Below are 26858 nucleotides of genomic sequence, written 5' to 3'. Positions count from 1 at the left end.
TATAGCTATGCCAAAATCAACCACTAACACTGTAATTTTGCTTGTGGCCCTTCCTGGAAGAAATCTACACACATCTTATATCTGGGTAGATAAAGCGTGGTTTTTTTTGTTTAGGCCTCTGTAGTATCCTACCAACAATCGGAAACCTTGTTTATATTAAAATTCTCAGAAGACGATGGAGAAGTGATTAAGCAATGTACTTTATAATAAAACCTTACAATAAAGGAATATTGTCTAATGGATAAGCTAGATCTGATTTTCCTTGGCTGTTTCTCTAGCTTTTATTGTCAGCTTTACCTGGGCTCAAGGGCTGTTCAGTGTGATAGACTCTATATTAGCGTGCCTTTTAAATTCAGTTTATACCAGTCTAAATGGCAATATGCTGTCCTGGGCAAGATCAGATTCTAAGCCCTCCTGAGCATTTCCAAAATCCTTTCGCCCCTGCAACTTTTACTTCCTTTTGGTTTTGTTTGTTTGTTTTTTCTTTTCTTTTTCTCTCTTGTTCCTTGCACTTTACTGTGCTTCCCAAGCCTTGATCTATAAATGGATTCACAGCGTTGTTCTTTCTGCATGCTCAAGGGCAGGCCATTAACTGCATGAAAACGATCCAGAATGAGAAGGATGCTGAAAAGCTTCCCACATAGCTTAGCAAGGGATTTGAAATGCTTTTGTCTAGGTACTCACTTCATCAGGCTAAAGGACTTGTTAAATTTTAATACTTAGTATTGCCAGAGCTAGTAAATCATACCTGCACCTCGGGAAACTTTGGAGCTCCAAGATTTTGTACAAAAACTGAGGAAAATTATCTGCAAATTCCCTCCATCTGAATCAAATTGTTAGACTACTTCTGTGTTTACCTGTTGACTAATAGAGATACTTCCCTTCTGACTTTTATTCTCTCATTCCTTATTCATTTGTATTCATCTGCACTCCCTTGTTTTGTAAACTGCCTGGAGGCATATGGCAACAGAGCTCTGCAATGGTAATTACTTCTGTTATCATGGATATGTAGGAAAAGATCACCTGCAACCCAATCCTGCTTATAAAAGCTGGACTTGATGCATCACAGACTGATGCTATTGCTGGATTTTGTGTGCTGTACGGGATTTCACAGAATCATTCAGGTTGGAAAAGACCTCTAAGATCATCGAGTTCAACTGTTAGTCCAACACCACCGTGCTACCACTAAACCATATCCCCCAAGCGCCACAGCCACATGCCTTTTGAACACTTCCAGGGATGGTACCAGGTAAAGGCAATTCAGGGTTTTATTCACTCCCATTCCATTGAGAGTGAATGGGATTGAGAACATACTCGGACATTAAAAATTTGATTTCTGGTACACCCTGAAATGGTGAAAAGCTTTGCATAAGTTTGGAACTGACTTCTGGCCAAATAAGGACGAAAAGATTCAGATAATTACACTATGAAAACAGACCGTAGGCTACTACTGCTCTTGTACTAAAGAAATAAGTAAGGGTTGGAAAACATTTCTAAGCAACAAAGTTTTGAAATATACCAGTCAGTACTGCAATCCTGCTGGATCTAGTTGAACTTTAGCTTTATAGGCTCAGTTTTGTAATTTAAGCACAAGACTTGTATGCTAAAAATATCCACCAAGACAATCTAGATGCCAATGTACAAAACTACAAAGGGTCTATACAGGAGGCAATATTGAAATTTAGGTTGATCTATTTGAATTTTGATGACTAATATGTCAAACTTGTGTTTATGGTTCAGCAATGTGAGATAATATTGCTTAAAGAGAAATCTTGCCCCTTTATTTTATTGGACTGGCGCCTGAGTCCACAGCCACCTGAAGAACTGCATCTGGCAAGACTAATAAAATGAAACATGAGCTCTCATGGCCAGGGAGTTGAGCCTTTCAACTCCTTCCCTTGTAAAACTGTGATTGACTTGGCACCCTGATATTGAGAGAAATCCTATGCTTTTTGGTCCTCAAATGTAAATTCCTCTGTAATTCAGTAAAACGAAATGGACCAGCACTGCTGTTTTTCCTCGTGCAGACTCAGGAAGAACAGAAACTGATAGCAAAAGATTGCAATGGAATTGCTTAACAGAGTTGTTTCACTTTCCATATGAAAGTATTTTTTTTTCTGCTCAGTGTCCTACTATTTCACAGAAAAAAACTGTACTCACAAGGACAAAAAAATACATACAGCCATGGGATATTTTCTGCAGAGTGCATTACATTAAGTGCTTTTGGGTGTGATTTAATGTTTTATAGTGAAATGATGCTTCTGTTAGCAAAAAGTCATCAGCATACTTTCATAGCCAATAGTTCTAGTATTTGTCTTTTGGCTTTGCTATTAAGGCTTAGCTAGACTAATCAGGAGCATTATTTGGAAATATTAGGTAATAAAGACCAGTCAGCTATGGGACACTAATGACTGCTCTGTTTAAATCTCACTGCAGCTGGGCAAACTACCTCGGTGGTGCTGATCCCCTCTGTGCCGGCTCCATGAGCTGTATAGCCAGGACAGGACCTGCCAGCTCCATCCTTTCTGCCTGCCTCAGGTTTTTGGCCCTTGCCTCATGCTCCTCCAGGGGGATACTTGAACTCCTGCAGCTGGAGCCCTAAGTTGCTCTCTCATTCCAGGGCTCCATCTGCCAGACGCAGCAGTTGAACCTGCTGCATGTATAACCCTGACTACCAGGTAATAAAACCAAGAGGGAAGTGAAAAGTCCACGTTCCACTTTATATACTAACTGTATTTATTGTAGATAAATATTCACCTATACACAGAGACGTGTACATAAAAAAGGGCTATTTGCACTTTCTCTGAAAAGCTTTTAGAGATAGTCATCTTTAATATTCCAGCACAGCATAGCTCACAAGCTACACAATATCCGGCAGAAGTCCCTTTCATTATCTGTAAAATGCCTCACAATGTTCTATTCATAATTTGCTCTGACATTAAAATAAAAATGTTAATATTCTCAATGTCTCCTTTCCTTGGTTTTGTTCCTCAGGAAGATCTGGCAGCCCACAGAAGCCAGATGGTGACTTGAACTTCCCAACCAAACGGCCTGGCTGCTGCTACAAAAAGGGATGGTTTTGCTCCCTCCTATCTCATCCCGAAGGCCAGGTACTTAGTCATTCCTTTGCTCTGGAACTGGCTTATCTATCCCTCCACTCAGGAAATGAACCTATTAATTAGAGAGAGCTTAAACTAAGTGAGGAGAACCAATGCTTGAAGAAGGGAGTGAGACCACTGTGAGGATATTTGGAGGGCTAGTGGCTCCCTACGGGACATGGGGCCACCTCAGCTACACAGGTCCGAAGTGAAGCCAGGATATCAGTCAGCAGACCAGGACTGGGGCCAGTGGTGTTGACTAGGGAGGCCCACAGGGACAAGCCAGCAAGCAAGTCAGAACGGCACACACCTACAGCATAGCTCAGACAAAAACTGAGGGCCCAGGGCTGAGCTTAAATGGGTCTCCTCTTCTCTCAGACAGGGACTGTGGGGTGGAGGTTGCTGGTAAGGCTGATTAGAGCCATTAAGATCCATTAGTGCCCAGTGAGCCCTGTCAATGGCAATTACTCTTTTTGATGGACTATCAAATTTGTCCCCAGCATGACATCAGATTATGCCATGAAGCTCACACCCTCACATTGCCTAGGCAGGAGCAGCAAGCAAAGAATTGAAAATATCCCAAGACCCCAATATCAGAACCATTAAAACATTAAAATACTTTGAAAACAAACAAAAAAATAGCGTGTGGCTACAGTACACCATGGGGTAAAGACTGCTTCAGATGTGGTAGGCACAGCATCCTGTCCTTCGAAGCCTAAAGGGTTGTGGAAGGTGGAAAGAAAGAGAAGAGTACAGACTGTATTTTGTCCACCTGAACACCAAACCTGAACAGTGGATTGTCCCTTGCCCCCTTTGGGGCCGAAAATCCTTCCAACAGTGGCTGATGGCCTATGGTTAAACCCAAAAAGTGATGGACACAACTGATCCCATCAGTGCATGTGCTGGGATGGCTGATCGTGGCAGGGCCACGCTGGTTTGCTCCAGTTATGTGGGAGCATGGCACAGAGACAGTGGCGCTGGCACATACTGGTGGGCAGCAGAGCAGGCTGGTGGGAATCTGGGAAAAACTGCTGGCTTGATGGGACTGGTAGTGCTCCAGACCACTCTGCCTCAGGCTGCAGGATTTGAAAGGATGGGGAGCATGAAGTGGGGGTTTGCCACTCCTGTGGAGGCTTATGGATGAAAGGAGTTGAGGGTTTCCTCTGGATACACCTGAGGGGAATCAGGTTCACAGGGAGGCTGGGCTGGGTATTTGGTCCCTTCCCAAGCAGGTGTTTGATTCCCCAGCCCAGCTCCTGTCCAGCCAGTCTCCATGAGAAACCCAGCCTCCTGCACTGGCCGGTCAGTGATACTGTTTCTGCAGAGGGCTTTCAGTCCTGCAGCAGCAGGACCTGCAGGAATCCACCCCCTTGTCATATTTAGCCCCCTCCTCACCTTGCCCTGTATCCCCTCAGGTTTTCAGAGAAGGGCAATGAAGCTGTTGAAGGGTTTGGAGCACAAGTCCTGTGAGGAGTAGCTGTGGGAGCTGGGGTTGTTTAGTCTGGAGAAGAGGCTCAGGGGTGACCTTATCGCTCTACAGCTACCTGAAAGGAGTGTGTAGCCAGATGGGGGTTGGGCTCTTCTCCCAGGCAACTAGTGACAGGACAAGAGGACACAGTCTTAAAATGTGCCAGGGGAGGTTTAGGATGGACATTTTGTAGAAATTCTTCACAGAAATGGTGATTTAACATTGGAACACTGTGACCAGTTCTGGGCTCCTCAGTAAGAGAAAGACAAGGAGCTACTGGAGATGATCAAGTGGAGGGCCACAATGATGATGGGTTTGGAGCATCTCTCTTATGAGCAAAGACTGCAGGAGCTGGGCTTGCCTAGAGAAGACTGAGAGGGGATCTCATAAATGCGTGTAAGTATCTCAAAGGTGGGTGCCAAGAGAACAGTGCCAGAGTCTTTTCAGTGGCACCTAGCAACAGGACAAGGAGCAACAGCCATAAACTAAAACACAAGAAGTTTCACCTGAACATGAGGAAGAACTTTATTTTGAGGGTGGAAGAGCCCTGGAACTGCTGCACGGGGGGCTGTGGAGTGTCCCTCTCTGGAGACATTCCAAACCCACCTGGACACGTTCCTGTGTCACCAACCCCAGGTGACCCTTCCTTGAGAGGGGGGTTGGACTGGATAATCTCCAGAGGTCCCTTCCAACCCTGACAATTCTGGATTGGAATGGGCTGCCCAGGGACGTGGTGGAGTAACAAGAAAGACTGGACGTGGCACTCAGTGCCATGGTCTGGTTGGCATGGTGGTGTTCGGCCAGGGGTCGGACCCAGTGACCCCAGCGGTCTTTCCCAACGCGATTGACTCCGTGATATTCTGTGATTCAGCACTAAATCGCCCACTCCCGCTCGCCCCGAGGACCCTCCCGCCCGCTCCGCCCCGGCGGGGCGCGGCCGCGCCACCGCGCGTCACGGCGGGCGGGGCGGGTCAGCCATCTTGGGCTGGCCGGGCGAGCAGCGGGCGGGGGCGGAGGCAGCGCCCGCCCTGCGGAAGTCCCTCGGTGCCGCCGAGCGCTGCCCGCCGAGCCCCGCCGGAGCGCCAGGGCCGCCCGCCGTCCCCAGCACCGCCGCTACCGACCAGCATGGCAGGGCGGCTCCCGGCCTGCGTGGTAGACTGCGGCACGGGGTGAGCCGCGGCCACTGACAGCTCGGGGCCGCCCGGGGCGGGGCCGGGCGGGTTCCGCCGCCGCTGCTGCTGCAGATGGCGGCGGGGGTCGCGCTGCCGGGCCGGGGAACCGACCGCGCCCGGGGCCGGCGGTGGGGGAGGCTGAGCCGGGCCGGGCTGGGCTGGGCCGGGGGGAGCATTCACTGCCTTCCCTTCCCCGCCCATCGCTCTCCGCCCGGCGGGAGCGGTGTCCCTTCCCTTTGCTTTCGGGGGCCGCTCGGAGCCTCTCGGAGCTTCCCCCTTCGGTCCTCAGCCGAGGTTTGGGGTCCCTGTGCGGCTGCCGGGGCCGGGGGTGGCCACCGGGGACAAGGCTCCGGCGATGCCCCGGGATGCGCTGGCTCAGGGGAGCGGCCGCTCTGCCCAGCGCCGTCTGGGGGGGGCTTTTGTGTATTTATTTAAATTTATTTTTTTTTTTACGTGCGGATAATGTCATTTATTCTGTGATACCTCTCTCTCTCTCTCTCTCTCTCTGTGGAAGGGAAAAAAATCCCCTCCCCCTCCCATCGAGCAGGCGCAGAGGAACTTCCTTAGTTTTGTCAAAGCCTCTTCCTGCTTTCGGGCTTTTATACCTTATAAGGCAGTTTTGAGTGTCAAACCTGAACCAAATCCGCTTTGGAAACGCTTCTTTTCGTTCAGCAGCTGCCAGGCTGTGCAGAGAACGCGGTGCCAGTGGTATATACCGTAAGGAATGATTCGGGAGAAGGCCCTCGGGATTCGGGCTCCCTTCTCCCGGAGGTTTGGGCTGGAGGTGTCTGCAGGGAGCCGACCTGGGCGGGTTCCGCGGTCCCGCTTCCAGGAGCGCACTCGGGAAGTGAAAACCGCGCTGTGACCTCCCGTCTGCGGTGCGATTTAGGCATCGTGCATCAGTTTTTCATTGGAAAGGAAGGCACTGGCGTATTTTCAAGGCTGTTTAGCTACCACTGATGGCATGTTGCTTCTTTAACTAATTTTTGTTTTGTTTTGTTTCACTTCTTGTCCGTCTTGCCAAAAATAAAGAATTTTCTGTGAATGCGCTGTAGTGTAGGTACAGTAATTATAATACTTATTTGAAAGGGCGTGTTCTTCTGAAACTTGTTTTTGGAAGCACGTGCTCATCTTCCCCTCAAGGGAATCTGTTTGGTGTAGGACATTAATAAATTAGTCTTTAAGAAGAGGAGGTACACATGTGTCTGTCTCTAATGTGCGTGTCTAACAGTTGTATGCAGAAATCATACCTTTAGTTAAAGAACTAAAACCTTGAATTTTGTGGGATGAAGGAAAGTTTGCACAGCAGGAATGAGAGTGTGTAGCTGAGTGTAATGGAGGTATATGCGAGTTTAACGTGTATATTGCTGTTTATCTTTCAAAGCAAAAGTTGTGTAACACACTCCACCACATGCCACCAGAGGCTTTTTACCATCACACATGCATGTGTATCACAGGTAGTCCCATTAAAGTCAGTAATCATGACTATAGATTTGCAAAGTACAGTTTGTGACCACTGGAGTAGAGATTCACTGAAAGCTTTCAGTGGTGCCCTGCAGGAGCAGCATGCAAGCATAGAGCTGTGTAAGAAATGTCTTTGTCTTCATGTGAGAGGTGTACCGAGGGACACGTGTGATAAAACGAATTATCCTGGGGAGGATGTGTGTGTAAGTACACCATTAATTGACTTCAGTGCACAGGGCATACTCTAATCTTCTTGAATATGATGTTGACCAAGTCTTGCTCCTGTTTTATTTATTTCCCTCCAAGTCTTCACAAAATGCTCTAAGATGCTGTTTTATTGTGCACTAGTATTTTGTATTTTTTAACACAGCCCAACTTATTCAGCTCTTTAGGCCATTCATTTCAGGTGCATTTCCTAATCCAAGGTTGTTCATCCTTGAAGTTCTGCTTCAGTACAGTGGGGACAAAGATTTGTAGCATTGGAATCATTACAGAGTGTTGGAGTGGTTTGAATTCATTGAGTTCAGTAGACAGAGGTATAAAGCGGTGAATTTATAAAGGAAAGATCTAATAGTTAAGGTAAAGAGCGAACAGGTGGGTAGTAGTGCAGTAGGATATGATAGAATAATAATGCTATTAGCTTTTAGTTTTTAATTGTTGTAGCCCTGCCCGTCCATCTCATTTTGTGTGTATAAGTGAGAGTGAGAACACAACATGTAAATTATATCAGCCGTGTGCTCAGTGCAGATCAGTTGAGGTCTCACCCAGGGTACTGTCCTGTCTGTCAAAATGAAAGGAAGCAGACAAATGAAAGATAGCCCCTGAAAATAGGAAAAGATGTTTTGAAAATACAACCAAAGCAGAAAGGGTGAAAGGAACTGCCTTGTTTAGAACAAGTAAGGCGTTAAATGTTCACCAGTTTTCCAATAAGTAGGCTTTTTTTAGAGGGGGAGGTTGATTATTAATTTACAATCCAAGGAGAATTTACCTCACTCAGCAAAAGGGTAGATGTAGAAGAGATATTAAGGGTGTCTTCCTGTCTTGTGCCTGTTGATCTGAGTGTTTAGTTTGGGTTTTTTTATGTGTAGGTGCATTTTTGCCACCTAAGACAGAGGCATAAGGAAGGTGACAAAGTTGTGCTTTTCAGCATCAGCCTGCGCAGATTATACAAATGATAAGTACCTCTTTCAAAGCATAAAGAGACCAAAACACAGAAGAGGTTGGGGAGATCATGCAGTCCCTGTCACTTGAGGTTTTGACAGGTTAGTCAAACTTTTTAGGAGTCATCTAAGTACGTGTCATACAGCTGGAGCTGGGAAATGGGTGAAGTCAGAGACATGGCAATCAGATTATGGGTGCAGCAAAAATTCTTCCAGTGTTACATTTGTTACCTTGAAATTTGCATTCTTTGCTTAAGCAAACTTGATACCTAGAAAATAAAGTAATTGATACCTAGTAAGAGCAGGTAAATACTTAATTGTGGTTTTAAAAAGCTGCTTGTCTGATGCAGTGTCCTCTTAATTATACAGTAAACTTATAGACATGAAATAAAAAATCTGAAGAGCCCAGTTAGTTTAACATAACTGTTAAAACCGGTATTAATTCTTTCTATAGTCAGTAGCCTTGTCTGATTTAGTTCTAAACATATTATGGTTTTGTTGGGTAATCTATAGAACAACATTGTGGACCTTATTGTCAGGAAGTATTTGTCCATGTTAGTACTGAATTTGACTTCACTTGGCTGCTGAGAGCTCATTTCTTTCCCTTCTTTGCGCAGTAGATGGGCATGCTGTCCGTGAGCAATGAGCTGTGAAGTAGCACCTGTGTGGTGTTCTCTTCATATCCTTCAAACAGTAGTTTTTTAATGATTTTCTCTAAGTTAGTAGGTGTGCTGTGAATGGGCTTACTTCATATTGTGGTGTATCTAAGGATTAGACGCATTTTAAAGTAAAAAATAGGAAATAGAAAAATAAAATGGAGTTATTTCCATAAAGTAGATGAGCAACATACCAAAGAAGGAAAAAAGCTCTTACTCATTTTTAATCACAGTAGGCTGCAGTCTTTTACTGTGTGCCTTTTGGGTATTTGAATAGTTCTTGCTGCCTGTTGTACAGGCAAACACAGCGCTGCCTGCAAGTCATGATTAAAAGCTCTTCCTACGCCACTTTAGAATTTAGCTTGATTAGGTTGACAAGTAGAAAGTAGATTTTAACTGTGTCTTTCTGTGTGAATGCACTTTTTTTCCTTTAGTATAACTTATATAACAGTGAATTAGCTCTTTCAGGATGGCAGATAATTGCAAGTTTCAAATTAATGGCTCTTCAGCTGAGCTGAAGTAAGTGGCTGTGTAACTACTGCAGTTCCAAAATGAGAACTTAATTTTAGCAATGAAAGGGATATGAAGGAAATTACTTGTATTTTCTATACCTGAACTTTCCATTTTCTCTAGGCTTGTGTGCCATTTTTCTGTGGCTGTCAGGGGATCCATTCAATATTTGAGTGTCACTGGTGACCAGCTTCTTCAGTGTACCCAGGAGTCTTTTGTTGGAAGGGTTGTGTGTGTTGGTTATCCTCTTGAGTCAGTTGGTTATGTGATTGTGTGGAAAAAACTCAACCTGTTGTCGTGGATCTTGCTTTCTTCTGCTTCCTCTACTCTACTAGCCTAGGGCCCTGTTTTCACTTCCCATATACAGGTCACAGAAATGGGTGTGGTTTTTTAACTACTTCTGTCTTGAATACTAGGAAAGAGTTAAAGGTTTTGGGGTTGACTGGAGAAAGATTTCCTGTTCTTGATGGGAGCACAAGATTCCCGTGGTACCTCATGGCAGTCTGGGTTCCCTCTTAGGTGAGAGCCAGGAGAATTGAGGCTTCTCAGGATTTCCAGGATTTCTTGACGTAACGTTGCAAGCTGTTCTTTGGAATGAACCACATTTATCTGAGAGTTTCTTGGCTGTTCAGTCTCTATAACTGGTTTTGCTGTGAATAAAGGAAGGATTAACTTTTGGGTACATGGAAACTCAGAGAAGTGGAGGCTGAGTGGTGCTCAGGTGGAGTGCAGTGCAGGGAGCTGTGCTTTGGGGCATTTCCCTACAAACCCTACTGCTCTAGTTAATCTTCATGCAACACTTCTGTAGGTTCATACTCTTGAGTAGAGCAAACTATTTATGGGTTGAGTGTCTTCTGATGTGAAAGGTTATGAGAGGATTATGTCTTCCTGTTTCTTGTCTGGGTTTTCACCTGATATTGCCTTTCACGGGTCTTGTTCTCATTTACACTAATCTTCAATAGACAGCAAAGATCTGTGAGAGGTGCAATCCAGTGGTATAAAAGTAGGGTGGGGGAAGTTACAGCCTTTATTTTTTGTGCTTTCCAAATTTTTTGGTATCTTACACTGGACCTTGAAATTATTTTTCTTTCCTAATGTTCTAGACATGGGTTATTTCCACAGGTTTTTCAAAGCATAACTTCTGTTTAGTATAAAGTTTCAACACTGTGATATTTTTGCAGTTAAGCTGGATATCTTGTCATGACTTTCTATGAGTTCCAGTCTTCATGAAAACATTCTTTTTTGGGATGAATTTTCTGTGTGTTGTGTCATCCCAGAAGTAATTTTTCAACATGGAAAGCATGGACAAAATATTTCCTTAATGGCATATGGAAAAAATACTCTTCCAGGATTTTAAGGATATCTTTTGCTTGCCAGTGGCTGAAGTGGTTAGGGAGGGAGGGGAAAATGCCTCATCCTTAAAGTGCAAAAAGGAGCTGTGCTAGATTAAGAATTGTGGTTTAGAAAAAAATTTGCAAAGAGATTCTAAAGACTGATGATGACTTATGGTGTTCTGTTAAATGATTCTAATACATCACAATTCATGTTGCAACACTAAATGTTCTGAGTATGCAATATAGTTAAGAATGATAGGAATTCAGTTAGGAATATATATATATTCCTATACACACACACACACACACACATATATATTTCTTTTGTAATGTCATTGCAGGAATCAGTTTATATCTTATTTGAGTGCATTTCAGAAGCCATTCAAGGTGCATGGCACTTTCCGGTCTTGTTTCTGCTTTGCTTTTCCTGTGTCCCACTTAATGCTTGATACAGAGTAAATGGGTGGTGGCGTTTCAGGGTAGAGCACAAACCCACTTGCATCCATGGGCTAGATCTGTAAAGTTAATAGTAAATGAACCTCCTTCTGTGTTAAAGAGCTCCTGGCTGGGGGGAAAGGTTTGAGGGAGGGCAGGGTTGTAGGTGTGCCTGGGACAGGGCAGGTTCTGTTCTTGTTCCTTGGTGTGTTTAGTACCTGTTTAGTACTTGGACTTTCTACCCAGAAAGTATGTTGATTGCCTGAGTCCTGTGGACATTTACTTGTCTAAAATAGTTGAAAATACAGTTTTTAGCAGCTCAGAAATACTGCACAAGTTCCTGAGTAGTAATCCATACTCTGTATTATTTCATAGGCACAAATAAGAAACTTTGCAGTGGTCATTTGGTTCATGGAATTGAAAAGTTTCAACATAGTGTTTCAACATTTAGTTTCATCATTGCAGACTTTCTTTGGGAAGTGCTAAAAGGCTTTGACAATTTCAAACAAACTTTTTAAAAAAACTTAAATGAACACTTGTCCAAAATTAAAAGACTTTAAGGAGATGATGTTAAATTCAAAGGTGAAATAACTAAAGATATGCTTCAGTTTGTCCCCAAGGAAATTGCAGCTTCTTTTGTGCTTTGTGTAGGAAAAAGAATCTCTATTGGTATAATTTTTAATTTTTGGTTTTGTTCACTGAACTAAAATATATTTAGCTGTACCAATCTAACAAAAATCATCCTTGGGTAGATGCTTAAAAAACCGGTTGGATTGCAAACTCGTTAGTGCCCATAGCAGGATTACTTTAACCATCAAAATGAAGTATCATTCCTTTCCAAGCACAAGTGATGTATTGCTAGGGTTTTGTTTATTCAGTTATCAAGGAGGATTATATCCAAAATTGAAAAAGTGATTGCTCCATCCACTGACTTAATCTAGAGTATAATGCAATTGAATCTTTTTTCTTTTTGTTCCGATCATGAGTTTGCATTTTTAAGAGTAGATGGAAAAACTCTAGATAAATATAAGTTTTTTATTTTTCCTGAGGCTTCCTTTTTCTCTTTATTATTCTCTTGTGGTCATTGCAAATGTTTGCAGCTGTGCACGGGATGTGTTTTGGCATGCTCAGTTTGTGGAGAGCAAGATGCAGACAGGAGGTTGTCTGTTGATACTTTTATTTTGATTGTACCCTGCTATCAGTGAATGAATCCAAATTTTAATTCTTTACTTGATGCAGTATCTCTTATCCAGTTTTTCAGTATTAGTATTTTGTCATGACTTGCCTTAGATGTAGAATGCTGTTTATCATCTGCAAGAGCTTTCACAATAGGACTGCTTGCATATTTACAGTCAGACTTCAGAATCTCTCTGATCCTGTTAAACGAGACCTGCTTTTTATATTAAACAAGATCCAGTGGTGTGGTTTTGTCCACAGCTTAGTGGGGCATTTTTTTCTACAAGCCAACTGTATCTAATCGGAAGCCGCCTTTTATTAGAAGCGTGGTGTAACATGATAAATATGTAATCTGGTGGTTTAGTGCAGGCCTGTTCTTGATGGAAAACATTTGCTTACCTACTGGAATGCTGAAGTGTAACTGGTGTCCAGAGGAGATTGTCCCAACACACTTCCAATGTCCTACAGTTCTTGCTGGGTTCTCCTGCTCTCCAGTCCCTGCGCTCCCAGTCCAGTTGGTTTCATCTTACCCTCTGCTCAGATTGGTGTGATTGGGATGATAGCAGTGACTGCTGGTTCAAAGCTGGAGCTCTCAAGTGCTGAAACTGTACAAATAGCAAGCACAAAAGCTCAACTTTTTTTTTTTTTTTTAATGTGGAATAACTTAAAAGGTTTAGCCACTGTATTGCATTTGCTTGGAAAAACATCCAAGTCTGGTTTATATCAGCTAAGGCTCTTTCTGCATCATGACTTAGATTTTACCTGTCTAATTTCTTCAAGTGCAAAATTTTGTTGACTTGCAAGTTATGTATTTGTCCATTCACTTGATCCCTCCTTGCTTTATCTGTTAAAAAATGTGTGTATAATTATTTTATTCTCTTGGTTTTTTATTTCCTGATAAATGTCTGTGCAATCATAGAATATGGTTGGGAGGGACCCACAAGGATCATCGAGTCCGAGTCCAACTCCTGATGTTCAGCTTATTTCGGGTAAATGATGTAGAAAGTTGACAAATAAATCTCCCCCTCATAAGTAATTTGTACTATTAAGTAATTAGTCATTCAGACTTCCAAACTTTTGGGGCATTCTTTCCTCATTATTAGGAAATATTGCATGGAGTAGGCAGGCTGTGCAAAATGCTCAGAAAACTTGCAAAAAATGACATATAAGTTAATTAAAAACCCTACCAGTATAGGTGAGTATTGTGTGGGTGTGGTGTAACACAGAGGCACTGCTAAGACACTTGTTAAAATGAATTACTCTAGAAGTCTCAAAGGAAGCAGTAAGTAGAAAGAGAGCATTCTGCTTTTACCAACACAAACTACTCTCCTCTCATTATACAAAGATAATATCCAAAGCAGTTTGCTCTTCTTACTTTGAGGGAAAGGTAGTCAAAGGAAAGGAAACGTTTTCTGTGTTAGTATGTGCCAGCTTTAAATACTAGAAAGGGGGTTTACAAATATAAATAAAATTGACAAAGACTACAAACATCAGAATGCCAGAACTGGGATTTTTTTCAGTTGAAAGCACTTAAATATTGGCTGGTTTCAAGCCTCCATCGTAAGCCAGGGTCTTTTGGTAATAAATACATCTTATCTTCCTGTTTACTTTTAGGAGAAGAGAACTTTCCTAGTGGTGTGGGGTTTTTTTTGAGTTTTCTTTTTAAGTTGTGATGCAAGTAAACATAGAGCAAATTGGAAAGTTGTTTTCTTATACTCCATCCAAATGTTAGTAAAACCACAAGCAGCACAATGCAGTAGCTTCCTCTGTTCTCCAGACTGGTATGAAAACTGTCACCTGGAGCCTTTTACTACATTGCATGTGAATTTGTTCTGAATGCTGTGTAGCACAGACTGCTTTTGCCTCATTTTGCTCTTGGACTTGAACGTGGAGGGCTCTGGTCTGGCTATGTGTGGCTGTGACTTTGTGGTTTTCACTGCCCACTTCAGCTGGATTTTACTAGCAAACATTATAGTCTTGTCTGTGCTTGGAGTTGTAGATGTAGCTGCTGATAAAAAGCAGCACAGGATAAATTTCTATATAAAAATATAGATACTTTTAAAGATAAGTTAGCCTTTTATAAAGGCGGGATTTTCTGTATTTAGGAAATAAATATGTGTTAGAAGCACTTCGCTTTCAAGCTGATTTTGAGCTCATTTACTAAATTGCACACTCCTTTAGTCTACTTATGGTTTGTTTTACAGTGACAGTTTAGATGTGTGGCAAAGTAGTATTTGTCAAGGTGACAGTTCTTGCTCAAGTGGACTGATATTTTTCAGGGGAAATATTGTAAAATAATAGTTTCAGACATGCAGTAATGCAGTTAATTCCAAGACCAAGGTTGTATAGACTGCCAGATTTGTAACATGTCTGCTGTCCAGGTGGGGTCTTCTATGTTGTTGAAATACTGTACTCCCTTTTACCATCCCTTCATGTGTCTCAGCTACAGTTTAACAAGATTCTTCATCTGAGAGCACTTCTAATCTTGTGTGCTTTTTTCATTTATAGAACTATTTCTCTGGCTTTCACTGTTGATTACTTGAAACACTTGTTGATCAAAAATATTTTAAAAAAGCAGTTGTTTAAAATTGCAAACTAGTAATGTATAAAAGGTAATATATATTAAGTAAAGATATAAAATATAAAAAGCACGACTCACTTCAAAGTCTTTCACTGTCTTGTGTTTTATCAAGGACATTTGAAAAGAGTAAACTAATTTATTAATACAAGTCCCATTTTCCTAATATAATCAGTTCTTCGGGGACTTCTGATCTGCTGCTGCTTAACCAATTTACACCAGATACCAGAGCTGGGACTTTTTTTTAAAGGGGCAAAGTGGCTTTCCTCTTTCACTGTAATTTTCTCATTATTTCTCTTTGCAGGAATTTGAAAAGCAAATACTTCCAAGGCTTTTCAGTCTCTTGTGGTGTACAAGAAGGGTGATAGAAGAAAGGCAACAAATATTAAAAATAAAGGCTTGTTCAGGCTTTTCAGTCACATGAGGCTCTGTGTATGAAGACTAGGGATTCATCCATGTTTGAGAAATTTTCCACTTCTTTTTTAAAGCAGCTGTTATCAGAAGACATCAGACAGTATAAACATAGTATCTAACTTATAACTGGCTGTGTAGAATTTATCCAGTTAAAACAGGAAGGGATATTAAGCCCTTTTTGATGAAGTCTTTGATGGACAGACCATCTGTAAGGAGATGGTATTGAAAAGCAGAATTCCTCTCTGTTTAAAACTTCAAGTTTTTGCCATATGACTTATTTCATACCCTTTTGAATATATTACCACATGTGTGTCCTCCTCAGACTATCCCCACTCTGAGCTTTCCTATAGTGCCTTCTATAACCTTCTTACTTAATTACAGTTCTTTTAAAGTAATTTAGCCAGCAATGTATGTTGCATGATGTGTGTTGCAATCATCTCACTTTCTGTCCTTGGCCCTCCTTTCTGGGTGTCTTTTCCTCGTGGTTTCAGGAAAGAAATGCAAAGCGCTCCTGCCTCAGGAGAGTTCATAAGGGGATGGCAGGAGACTGTCATGGGAAATGAGAGATTGGCTCTAAACCCATTTGCATGGAGGAGGATGTGGAGTACAGATCTGCTGCCTGAGCAAGAATGACACCTTGCAAGGCAGTATCAGCTTACCTTTAAGAGTAAATGCATTTAACTCTGTGTAAAGCCTAATCCCATCACTGAATGTTAAACTTGCTTGGAGCAAGACCCCCTGGACAGGTTCTGCACAGGACTTGAGGTGTGTTTAGTTAAAAAAACTTTGCTGGGCTTGATGTGCAGGCTGTGGTACACACCAGAGTGGAATTTTAGAACTTACACATGCAAGCCAACATGTGTGCTGTACAGGTTACTCTGCTTGGGAAGGCTATTGCATCATGCAGGCTGAGATACAATCAAAGGATATGTTGCAGTTTGAGTTAGAGCTTGCAGAGAAGGGTTGTGGCTCAGATGGTGGACAGTAATTCAGAGCCATCACGAAGAGAGCAATTTGGCAAACAAAAAAAACCCCTCTGAAAACAATATCCAAATATATATACTTGTTTTTCTAACTTTATGCACCTTGAAGGTAAACAAGAAAGAGACCATTTTGATTTTAGCCTAATCCTGACTTTCCTTCCAGACTGTTTTGGGTTTGTTACTCCTACTTACATTACTCCTCCCTTCTCACAGAAAAGCATTTTTGGGTTTTTTTGTTTGTTTTTCAAGTTACATTGCATCTTTCCAGTGGGACCAGCATTGAAAGTGTGTCTTATTCGTGTTTGTATGTGCATCTAAAAGTGTCCTGTGCGTGAAATCGCTTTTAGTTAGGTCATTAGGAGTAGCTGAGGGGAAGGCTGTAACCTGGATTTGCTCTGTAACCTGGAGTTGAAGGTCAGGTGACATTTGTCCTCAGATGCTCTTCTCTGCTCGTGCTTGGCTAATTGGTGTCTTTGTGTTAAGCTGTCAGTAAAATGACACACAACTCGTGTTGGACCCCCTAGTTCTATTGTACTTGGAGCAACTGAACAAAGTAATTACCCACAAAGCAGTTGTCCCCCTGTTCCTCTCTCCTTTGTTACCATTACAGTTGTGCTAGAGCCGGGGCGTATAACTTGGGAGAGTGTATGACCTCTGTTGTGGGCAGGACAGAAATGGAGCAAAGGCACGTGGTCAGTTTGTGGTTTGCAGAAGGAGGTTCTGTTAATGACATTGTCATTAGAAGTTCTTACCCTCAGTGCTATTTCCTTTTGGCTTTAAAATTGTCTGTGACTAATACGTAAGTAACCTTCAAGTGACATTGCTTTCATGTCGTGGCCTCGGAAACATCTATTCTAGGTGAGAGAGCACATGTAAGAAATCCCATTAGTGCAGTTGAGAACATTGTTGGAAAGCCCTTTGGCTGTCCTTCCAGAGAGCTCCCAGACAGATCAGCCCAGACTTGAGCAGTTTCAGGATGTGAATTTGAGGTTGATGTGACACTAGAGATGTTTCTCCACTGACGGCTGAGATATGGGTTAGTGGAGTTAACTCGGAACCTTCATTGGTTGCTACCCACAACCTGTTTGTGCTATGAATGTCCCTTACAAGAAATCATGTTTTGTTCGTCGCATCATTACATCTGTGTAGGCCAGAGGGTGGTGTGTGAGACCCCATTTCCTTTTGGAGAAGGTGTTGCAGGGGAGTCACTGGGCAATATTAGCGCCATGTATGTGTAAATTGATAGATACCATGGAAGGGGTGTGTATGTGTATAGTGCTCTATATACTGGCACATATGTATGGAGTCTTTGTGGAATGTTCTTGGATACTCTGTAGCCAATCTTCTGAAGTAAATTTGAAGGTCACGATTATCCAACAATTTTTTTGCCATATTTAAGAGTTTTTTTTTTTTTTTTTTTTTTTTTTTTTTTTTTTTTTTTTTTTTTTTAAGTGAGCTGATAGGCCACAGAAACACGCTCCAGGTAGTGGAGAAATAAAGGAAACCATCTGAACAATCAAGGTTAAATTCAGGTTTTCACCTCTGGGATTTTGTAAATCAGTTCTGTGTTACAGATTTTAATAGAAATCTGCTTATACCTTTATACTCAGTTGTGCAATGCCTTATACTCTTACTGCTCAGTGCCCCAAATTCAGTGTGGGAAAGCTGAATCTGAGGTTCCTTAAATGAAATGTACCTGCCTGTCTCTATGGAAGTCCCTCCTGCCACTCTTCAGTGCTATGCTGCAAGCAAGACAAGCCAGGATTTACTGGAAAACTGTGATCTAATATTGGCACTGCCTTATGATATCTTAAATATCAGGATTTTTTTCTGTACTGGCAGTGATTGCAGCTCTGAAGAAGACGGGGTGTGCCTCGTTCCCCTGTGAATCATACTTTAGTCAGACACACGTACCATGTATGAACTGTCCGTGGAAACTGTGTACCTTGTGGAATTTGGATTGCCTACGGTATTTTTTTTCATGTGATTTAGATATGTACTTCCAGTGATAGAATTGATCTGATGAGTCTGAATAACGCCTCATCTTTGCAAGTTAATTTGTAAAGAACCCTATTGTTACTAGATTGTGCATTTGGAGAACTGAAAGTTTTTATCAGCTGTTAATCAGTTTTAAGTTACCTTTTTGTCTCACCTATCACATGTTTAGACTCCATTTTGACTCAAGAGTATCTCTACATATGTTTAGTTATGAAAATCAGGCTTAGTCTTTGTTGTGCCACTGTCCAGAGCCCTGAGTTCTCAGTCTCCATGGGAGCACTGCAGCAGACTGGATGTGCCCTCAGGCCTGAAGAGCCTGAGGGAGCAGCGGGTCCTTCCCTGACCCCTGGGCAAGCAGTGGTGGCATTCCGGATGCGGAAGGGAGTTGTGGCAAGGAGGTCTTGGCACACTGGAGATGTGAAACATTGTGTTAGAGACTACAGTGGAGACTTGCTGATAAAATGCTTTGATATTCAGAGACCAGAAGTCATGCAGATTTTCCCCTCTTTTTTCTTTTTTTTTGGAAGTCTAAAAATGCACTACTTTTTTTTTTTTTCATGAGTCAGTAGTACACTTCTTGCTGACTAGAGCATAGCATTTTTATATATGCTGATTTTATGTCTGAATAGAGTATTTTTATGTAAAATGCATCTTTCATGTGACTGTTTTTCTTTCAGTCTGCTGGCTGTGTGTGTGCTGGGCAGATTCCCACCCACAAAGTAACTAAGCTGCCTGTTACCTGCAGCAGTTTAGCTTTTGCTTTCTTTGAAATAGTGAGTTTAATGATCAACAGTTTTAACTTCTTTTGCTTGTTAAGGCACTTCTAATCTTGTTGTAGGTTTATGTAGTCGTCAGGTTCCAAAGTTCTTGTGTAGATTTAGCTTTAAAATCTATATGCCACAGTTTTGGTTTGCAGGGGAAGGTAGAGGGAGTGAGTCAGTATTTGCTGGTTTTCTTAATTGTGGCACTAAAAGCCTCTTAAAACGCTCTAGATACAGTGATCAGTTTTACTCTGCATTATAGGTTTGATGCATCAGTTGGTGGAATTCTTGACATTTCTTTGGGAAACTAGATATTTAAGAAGAAAATTAAAACCAAACTTGTGTGCAAAATCTGAGTTGCGTGTCCTGAGTTGAGGCACATACAGTGCCTAATGTTGATGACTTCATGAGGTTTGAAGTTCTTTCTAGTATTTAGTTTTTTTTTTCTTTCCTGTTATTTATTTTCTTTTGCCTGTGAAGTTTTTTTGTTTTTTTTTTTTTTTTTTTTTCAGTAAATGTTCCTGTTGATAATAAGTCAGGTTTTTTGCATGGTTACTCCCAACTGTTATCTTGTGTTCCACACAAGATCAGGTTTACAGTTTCAAAAATACATCTCTCGTGAAGCATTTTTGGTGTCAGATGGGGTCCTGTGTTAATCATTTTGCTATTTGGAAAGAAATACACCTTCCTGCTGAGGATATGTGTCTTTTTGCCTGACACTGATGAGTGCCATTAGTGTCAGTGATAGAAATTTGTGTGGGTGTTGTGTGTGGGCACGTGCGCAAGTTGCTCACGGCTTCGTGAGTGGCATCACAGCAGAACCTTCTACAGCAGCACCCCTCTTCCAGCCCGGGAAACCCAACCTCTTGCTGTATTTGTTGCCAGGCATTTTGCTGTGTTATTGCCAGGAATTTATGGCTTGTTAAAGTTAGTCCTGCCCTACACCTCCTAACATATTCCAGTTTTATGTCAGAGTGCTGAAAACTGTAGAGGTGCTACTACAGTGCTCTGTGCTTTTGCTGATGATGCTAATTTAGTTAGTGCAGCTGTCTGACTGTACACAGAAAATGAGAACTTGTCATGTCTGTGTTGGTTAAAAACATGTGGGTAGACTAACTCTGAAGTTAGAGCAGTGCAATTTGGTCTGCATGTTTTAGAGTTTGCTTATGCTATCGGTAACTCTTTGGAAAAGTTTTAGCAGCTGGATTGTTCAGTACCCTGAGTTTTGTAGTTACTTTTAATGAATACTTTGTTAATTTGTTCAGTTTTCTTATATTATGACAATGAAGATGATGTATATATCCATAGCTCTTTCTGGAAATTGGGTGGGCTAAGGCATGTAGTTATTTTCCTCTTGCTTTCTTAACTTATTAGACACATTTTAACACTTTCTCATTTGTTAAGTGGAATGTCTTTTGCTACTACTTGTCATTTTCAGCTGTCAGTACTTGCCACCTACAATAGCACTTCTTGGGAAATGCGTATGATGTGATGATGGCCAGCCCTGCCACATGCCCAGCTGGCAGTCCATGGACAGAGGAGCTGTTTTCCCCCATAGTTAGCAGTTACAAAACACTTCTACTACTAATATTTATAGTATGAAAATATTTCTATAGAAATGCTAACTGCTGAGCAGTGAGGAACTGCTCTGACAAAGTTATACTCCTAAGCAGTGATAAATTGAATTACATACTTGGTATTCTTTAGTAAAATTTTACTACAGTAGAAGTTGGCAGTGATGCTTGATCTGTGGTAGGGAGCATTGTTTTACACTTAAAAAAAGAGTTATTATTTTGCCTGGGGTTTTTTTGTTTGTTTGTTTTTAAAGGAAAATCAGTGGGTCTTTCTGATAAGGGAAGAGGGGTCTCTTCACTAAAAAGGGAAGTATCCTTGGTGTTTGTGTTATTGAATATTATAACCTAATCCTTTTTTTGCCTCAACAGGTATACAAAGCTTGGATATGCGGGTAATACTGAACCCCAGTTCATTATTCCTTCATGTAAGTATTTGTTACTTGTGTATGAATGCTGAAGTTACTCTTGGAGTTTCTGTAACATGCTATGTAAAAAAACCCAAAACATAAACAACTTGAGAAGACATCTGAGAGATGACACAGAGTAATAGTGTGGCTCTGTTCTGTTTTGTTATGGATACTCAGTTAGAAAAATACATTTACTGAAAAAGGATACTAACACTTGAAGTTAACTTGTTGGAAATTGAAGTTATGTTAAAATCCAGTAGCATGGCTATATTTACTTTTTAGAAGGTTCTTCCCCTGTTAGTGATTTATCTGGTAAAACTTCAGCTGATTGTAAATATAGAAAAAATTCAAAATTGTATGGTTTAATATTTTTAGGGTTTAAAATGTTATACTTCCAGGTGTTTGTCAGTATTACAGTGATGTTAATTTACTATGTTTTGCAAATAGAACAAGAAAACATTTCCATTTTTTCCCCATGTGGAAGAGCTTATTTATTCACTCCCTGTTTTCTAAACTGTTTCTCCCACTTGAAGTGATACAGTTCTCCTCTTGGGAGTGGAGCTCACTCAACTTCCTTTAGAAATGCTTCACCTTTTGACCCCCTACACCACTTGGCAGTTTGTCATTGTTTATCGTGCCGAAGTAATCACGTATTACATCCTGGTAAAAAAGGAATAATTAGCACACCCAGTTTCCTTGTAAATACAACAGGAAGAGACCTGGGACTAATACTACTTCAGCACAGCCACTGTAAAATAGAACTTGGTAGTTCTGGCTCTGTGTTAATTTTTCTAGGAAACATACTTCAAAAAGCAATTTTCATGGAAAGCTAAGGCTAATTCATGTACTTGTATCAGAACAGGAGAATGCATTAACAGAATCTTTTAAATGTCTTCTGCTTTGGCTTTTAATATGTAGTTCTTTGGTTTTCTACATTAACTTCATTTGGTTTATCTCAGTGAAATATAAAACACGCTACAGTTTTGCTGTTCACACAAAAATTTTAACATTATATTACAAAGTTTACTGAAACCCTCTTATATTGCTCTTTAAACTTCTTAGCAGACATTAAGTTGTAAATGGCGAAATGATTATTTAATTTGAGATAAATAGAGTTTTCATACTTTTTCTACATCTTTAGATTTGGCTTATTTAATTTTAAAATCACTTTCTTGTTCCAAAAATGGAGAAGAAATATCATGACATTTTAAACAAATTTGGGAATGAAATGACCTGTCAGATAGTTAAGCAGAGAAATTTATACAACAGTAATGCTGTTAAAGTAGAAGAGAAAGGGGAGAAATGAGATTTTTTTTTTGACAGCTTTTTGATCTAGTGTGGTGTATTTAAAAAAGGATGCTCAGTTTAGATGCTCCTAGAGCTGAAATGATCCTTGACTGTAATTCTGTTAGTAAAAAAGGCCTTTTTCTCATGAGTACTGCAACCCAAGTTAGATAATTACACTGACTGCGTGAGTTTGTGTTAATCCTCTGCCTCGAACGAAATAGAAGAGCCTAGTGTAATCCACATTAGAGAAATGAAAATAGAGTACAGCAGTTCCTAGTTTCAAAGTGAAATGTTCCAAATATTGTGGATCTCTTCAAAGCACATTGGTGTCTTTAATTTCCTTAATATTATCCCCAGTGGAAAAATGGTTTGGTTTCTCCTTCGGCTTCCAGCAGTGGCGGTTGCTTTTTATCACTTTGATTCTCTAAAATTAATGTTTGCTGTTAAACAGGTTGGAGCAGCATTCCTTCTGCCTTGTTTCCTTGCAGCTTATCTTATTTACTCCTGCTTTTAAAAATTTTTATCTCCTTATGCTGTGTTCTTGATTTAAATCTGAATATGCTTCTGTAGAGATGATAAGTGCTTGCATGGAAAGTGAGGTAAATGAGGATATATTGGGCTGATTTTTTTAAAAGAGACTTGGGTTCGCTGCTTTCTTCCCTGGCTGATTTTTAGATCTTATATCATTAATTTTACTTGGTTTTTATTCAGTTAATCAGGTTTTTCCTGCTGTATGTTAAAATAGGAGTCAACATCTTTCCATTACCAAGTAGTTCCCTTGATTTGTCATCTGTTTTAGTTAATCTGTGATAGCTGATGGCCTTTTCTTTACCTTTAAAAGGAAAAACTGGCTTGAATAGTGTTTTAGCACAAAAATTGATTTGATGCAGGTATGTTCTCTTTTTTTCCCTAAAAGCTCTTAATTCTTGCGCCAAGCAAACCAAAAGCAATGGCTCTGGGTACCCCCGGAGTGCTGCTTGTTCTCAGACGCTGCAGTAACCCCAGCTCTGGTGTCAGCAAGGTTTATTTTCCTGTTTGTATTTTCAGGATATGATTCTTGATTCAGGTTGTTTGCTTCTAACTTCTGCCTTTCAGACTCAGGGTGAACAGACTGGGCTCAAGAGCAGCAAAATATTGAGACCTCTCATGTTAGGCTTGTTAACAGAGTGAAACCACTTGGACTTGAGAGTGAATATAATCCTGTGGCAAGTGGTGGATTTTACTTGAAAATTCTTGAAGATAGCACACATCTGGACAGAAAAATTTCCCCAGATGTGTGAAATCTGTAATGATGACGTGAAAAGTATTTGTCAAGGTTGTTTTTTCACTTGCAGCAAGCCCTGGCCTTGCGACATCTTCCCCCGATTTTTAGCTTCTGCTTCCTATCTGTTCCCCCATGTTGTTTGGCTTCCTCAGCCTTCTGCTTCCTCTCTGCTCTCCTGTAAGCAGCTACAGAAGTTGCAGTATGATTCAGTTTTCTTCCTGAAGAACCCAAAATAATGACTTCTGTTTCATCCTGTTCAATCTTTCACAACGTTCCACTTCTTAGTTTCTCTGGCTGCACAGCTCAGCTTGTTGCTCTCTCTGGGAAGAGAAGGGAGGAGGATGGGGAACATCAGTGAACTCAGGGTGCTTTGGGTCCTAGCAGGCTGTTGTAGCTGTGCTGCCCTGTCTGGTGGGCTGGAGGCTGCAGCAGCTGATTTCATAACTTTAGTTTTTTATTGAGAGCAAACATAACTTCTTACCAAAGGTGAGAATTAGAAAAATGCTTCTACCATTGGAGCACAGCCTTTTGCAGCACAGCCTTTGACTAGTTGAGGCTGATATTAATGCTTCTCATATATATATATATATATGTAAGTATGTATATGTATGTATATATGAATTTCCTGATTTATGTAAAGGATTGTGTTTCAAGGCAATTAGTAAGACTTAAAAAAATACAGCAGATATTGCTGGTTCTGCAAACCTGGTAGCTGGGGGCAGGCTGATGCAAAAGATGGAGAGGAACATCTGTGTTCCTGTGATATCTAATCACTGATCCCTCTTTCCAGGATACCGTATTTAGCCTTAGCCAGTATTTGTCTGATAAAAACTTATATTTGTTATCTAGAAGGAATGAATTGTCAAGAAAGAAGCTCTTAACTTTTACCAGTTATTCCTTAAAGTGACAGAGAGATTTATAGTCTTTCTTAAGTGAAATTTTCCATTTCATTCTTAAAAATAAGATAAGAGTAGGATTTAAAGGGAGTCATTTTACATAGACTTAATGAAAATTTGTTTTAAAGCATCTAAAGATGCATTATGTGGTCATACAAATTTCTGTCCTTTTAAAAATGCTGCTGTCCAATTTTATTTTTCTGTATACCTTACATTTTCTCCTGCTTCTTCCTTCCTGCATTCTTTGTATGTTTTTTTGGTTTAGTTCCTATTCAGTCCCTTTCTCGTGCCATATCTCACTTTCATAGTACATCCAGAAATCAAATTGGTGCAAGTGAAATAAAACATCCATTTATATAAGGCAATAGGTTTTCTTCCTTTTTATGCAGCTTCTGTAACAGCATTCTTTTTTAAAGAATAACAATGACAATAATAATAATAATTGTGTGCTAATTTTCTGCACGCTCCCACAACTTGTTGAATAAAATGAGATCTGTAGGGATACCATATTTTAGAGATTCTTTTTATATTTTATATTTTTCCCTGATTGCATGTTGGTGTCTAACAATTTGCATTTAGGTCTGAATTATGTTAACTTTACAAATTATGTTCATCTGTGTTTGGAATTCAAGTTATTTGTGTTTTATTTAGCTTTTCTGTGCTTATGTTTGAAACAAAGGATAAATGCAATTAGTGTGTCTATGTTTCAATGCTGGTTTTCTTTCTTTAGTTCAAGATTGATGATCTGCAATACTTTCTGTGTTCTCTGTTAAAGGTATTGCTATCAAAGAGTCGGCAAAAGTGGTCGATCAAGCACAAAGGAGGGTTTTGAAAGGTGTTGATGATTTAGACTTCTTTATTGGGGACGAAGCAATAGAAAAACCAACTTATGCAACCAAGGTATTAAGAGAAATGTTTAAAACCACTTTCTAACACATTTAGAAATCATTGCCTGTAACAGTAAACATCATCTTGAGAATACTTTTTGGGTAACTTAAATAATTTTTTTATCAATTCTGTTTAAATGGTAATTAAATGGTGTTAGTTTTGGTGACCTTCAGAAACCTGTGGGAATTTGCAAGACAGTATGTGAATATATATTTCTTTTGAAGTGAAGGGAGGCTGGGAGGATGTTAAGCAGAAATACTTCATTCTTTCATATTCCTTAGCAACTTCTGTCAGCAGCATCAGAGTTGTGATGCTGGGCTGGGCGGAACCTTTGGTTTATCCTGTGCCACCATTCTGTTGTACTGAGAAAAATGCAGTGTGTTGTCTCTGCTGTTCAAGGTTGGAATCAGAATTTTTCATAGGTGTCACACTGAAATAGGGAGAACCTAAACCTAAAGGTTTCTTGCATGTGTAGGTCATACTGCAGTTGAAAACTGTTGATAAATGATTTCAGTTGTAATTCGATATTTTTCTGCAACAGTGGCCTATCCGCCATGGTATAGTTGAAGACTGGGACTTGATGGAGAGGTTTATGGAGCAAGTAATCTTTAAATATCTAAGGGCAGAACCCGAGGATCATTATTTTCTTTTGGTAAGTAAAATTATGTCCTACATGCGAAATGGTATGTGACTAATAAGAATGCGCTGACTTTTGTAAATTCTTAAATATAAATATGCATAGTGTGAAAAATGAAGTAAATCAATTTCCTGGAACTTTCTTGACCTGGCTTATCCCATCCAGGTTCTTTAATTTTTCTAAAAATGTCAGAGTGTCTGAACTGCAAACATTTTTCTGTTCTCTTTGTTTCCCTCCAAATTGTGTCTGATTCACCAGTTTTTTTCTTTTACTTCTGCACTGAATTCAATGATCTCAAGTCTACATTTTTGAGGCAAAACAAAAAATTTTGTCTGTTTAGACTTTACACAACTGCAATTACTTTGTTTTCACAGTGCTGCCATCTGGACGATGTATCTAGAGTGAATTTTGGGATTTTTTTTCTGTGAAATTGGAATGATTGTCATATTTGGGCACATTTGATCTAAATTAAGGTCAATGTTCAAATCTTCATGGCATTATTTGTATGTTGTTGTCAGCTTCTCTCACTTGAGTACTTTTCTACAGCTAAGCATATCAACTTGCTCTACAGTGATTGCCTTCTGAAGGAAAACAGCTCTTTTCACTGAGAAAGTTTAAAAATCGTCATTTTTAAAATGTGCTAAACTGCATCTTTTGACATAGTTTGATTGATAGTCCTTGATTCTTTCAAACGAAAT

The 26858-nt window shown here is 40.5% G+C and overlaps 1 protein-coding gene across 1 annotated transcript in view; it reads left to right on the top strand.

Moving 5' to 3' along the window:
- Positions 1–5565: 5565 nt before the first annotated feature.
- Positions 5566–26858, top strand: part of ACTR3 (actin related protein 3) — a 30015-nt gene continuing 8722 nt past the window's right edge. The window contains exons 1-4 of the mRNA XM_027723613.2: positions 5566–5735; positions 21151–21206; positions 25411–25535; positions 26065–26175. Coding sequence (XP_027579414.1) covers positions 5692–5735; positions 21151–21206; positions 25411–25535; positions 26065–26175 — 336 coding nt within the window. The 5' untranslated portion in view covers positions 5566–5691. The remainder of the gene's footprint in view (positions 5736–21150; positions 21207–25410; positions 25536–26064; positions 26176–26858) is intronic.

This window comes from Pipra filicauda, unplaced genomic scaffold, assembly GCF_003945595.2.
Source record: "Pipra filicauda isolate LSUMZ 115617 unplaced genomic scaffold, ASM394559v2 scaffold10_size6260569_pilon, whole genome shotgun sequence".
NCBI lineage: Eukaryota > Metazoa > Chordata > Aves > Passeriformes > Pipridae > Pipra > Pipra filicauda.
The sequence above is the reverse complement of the archived record's forward strand: the minus strand, read 5'-3'. Positions and strand labels throughout refer to the sequence as shown.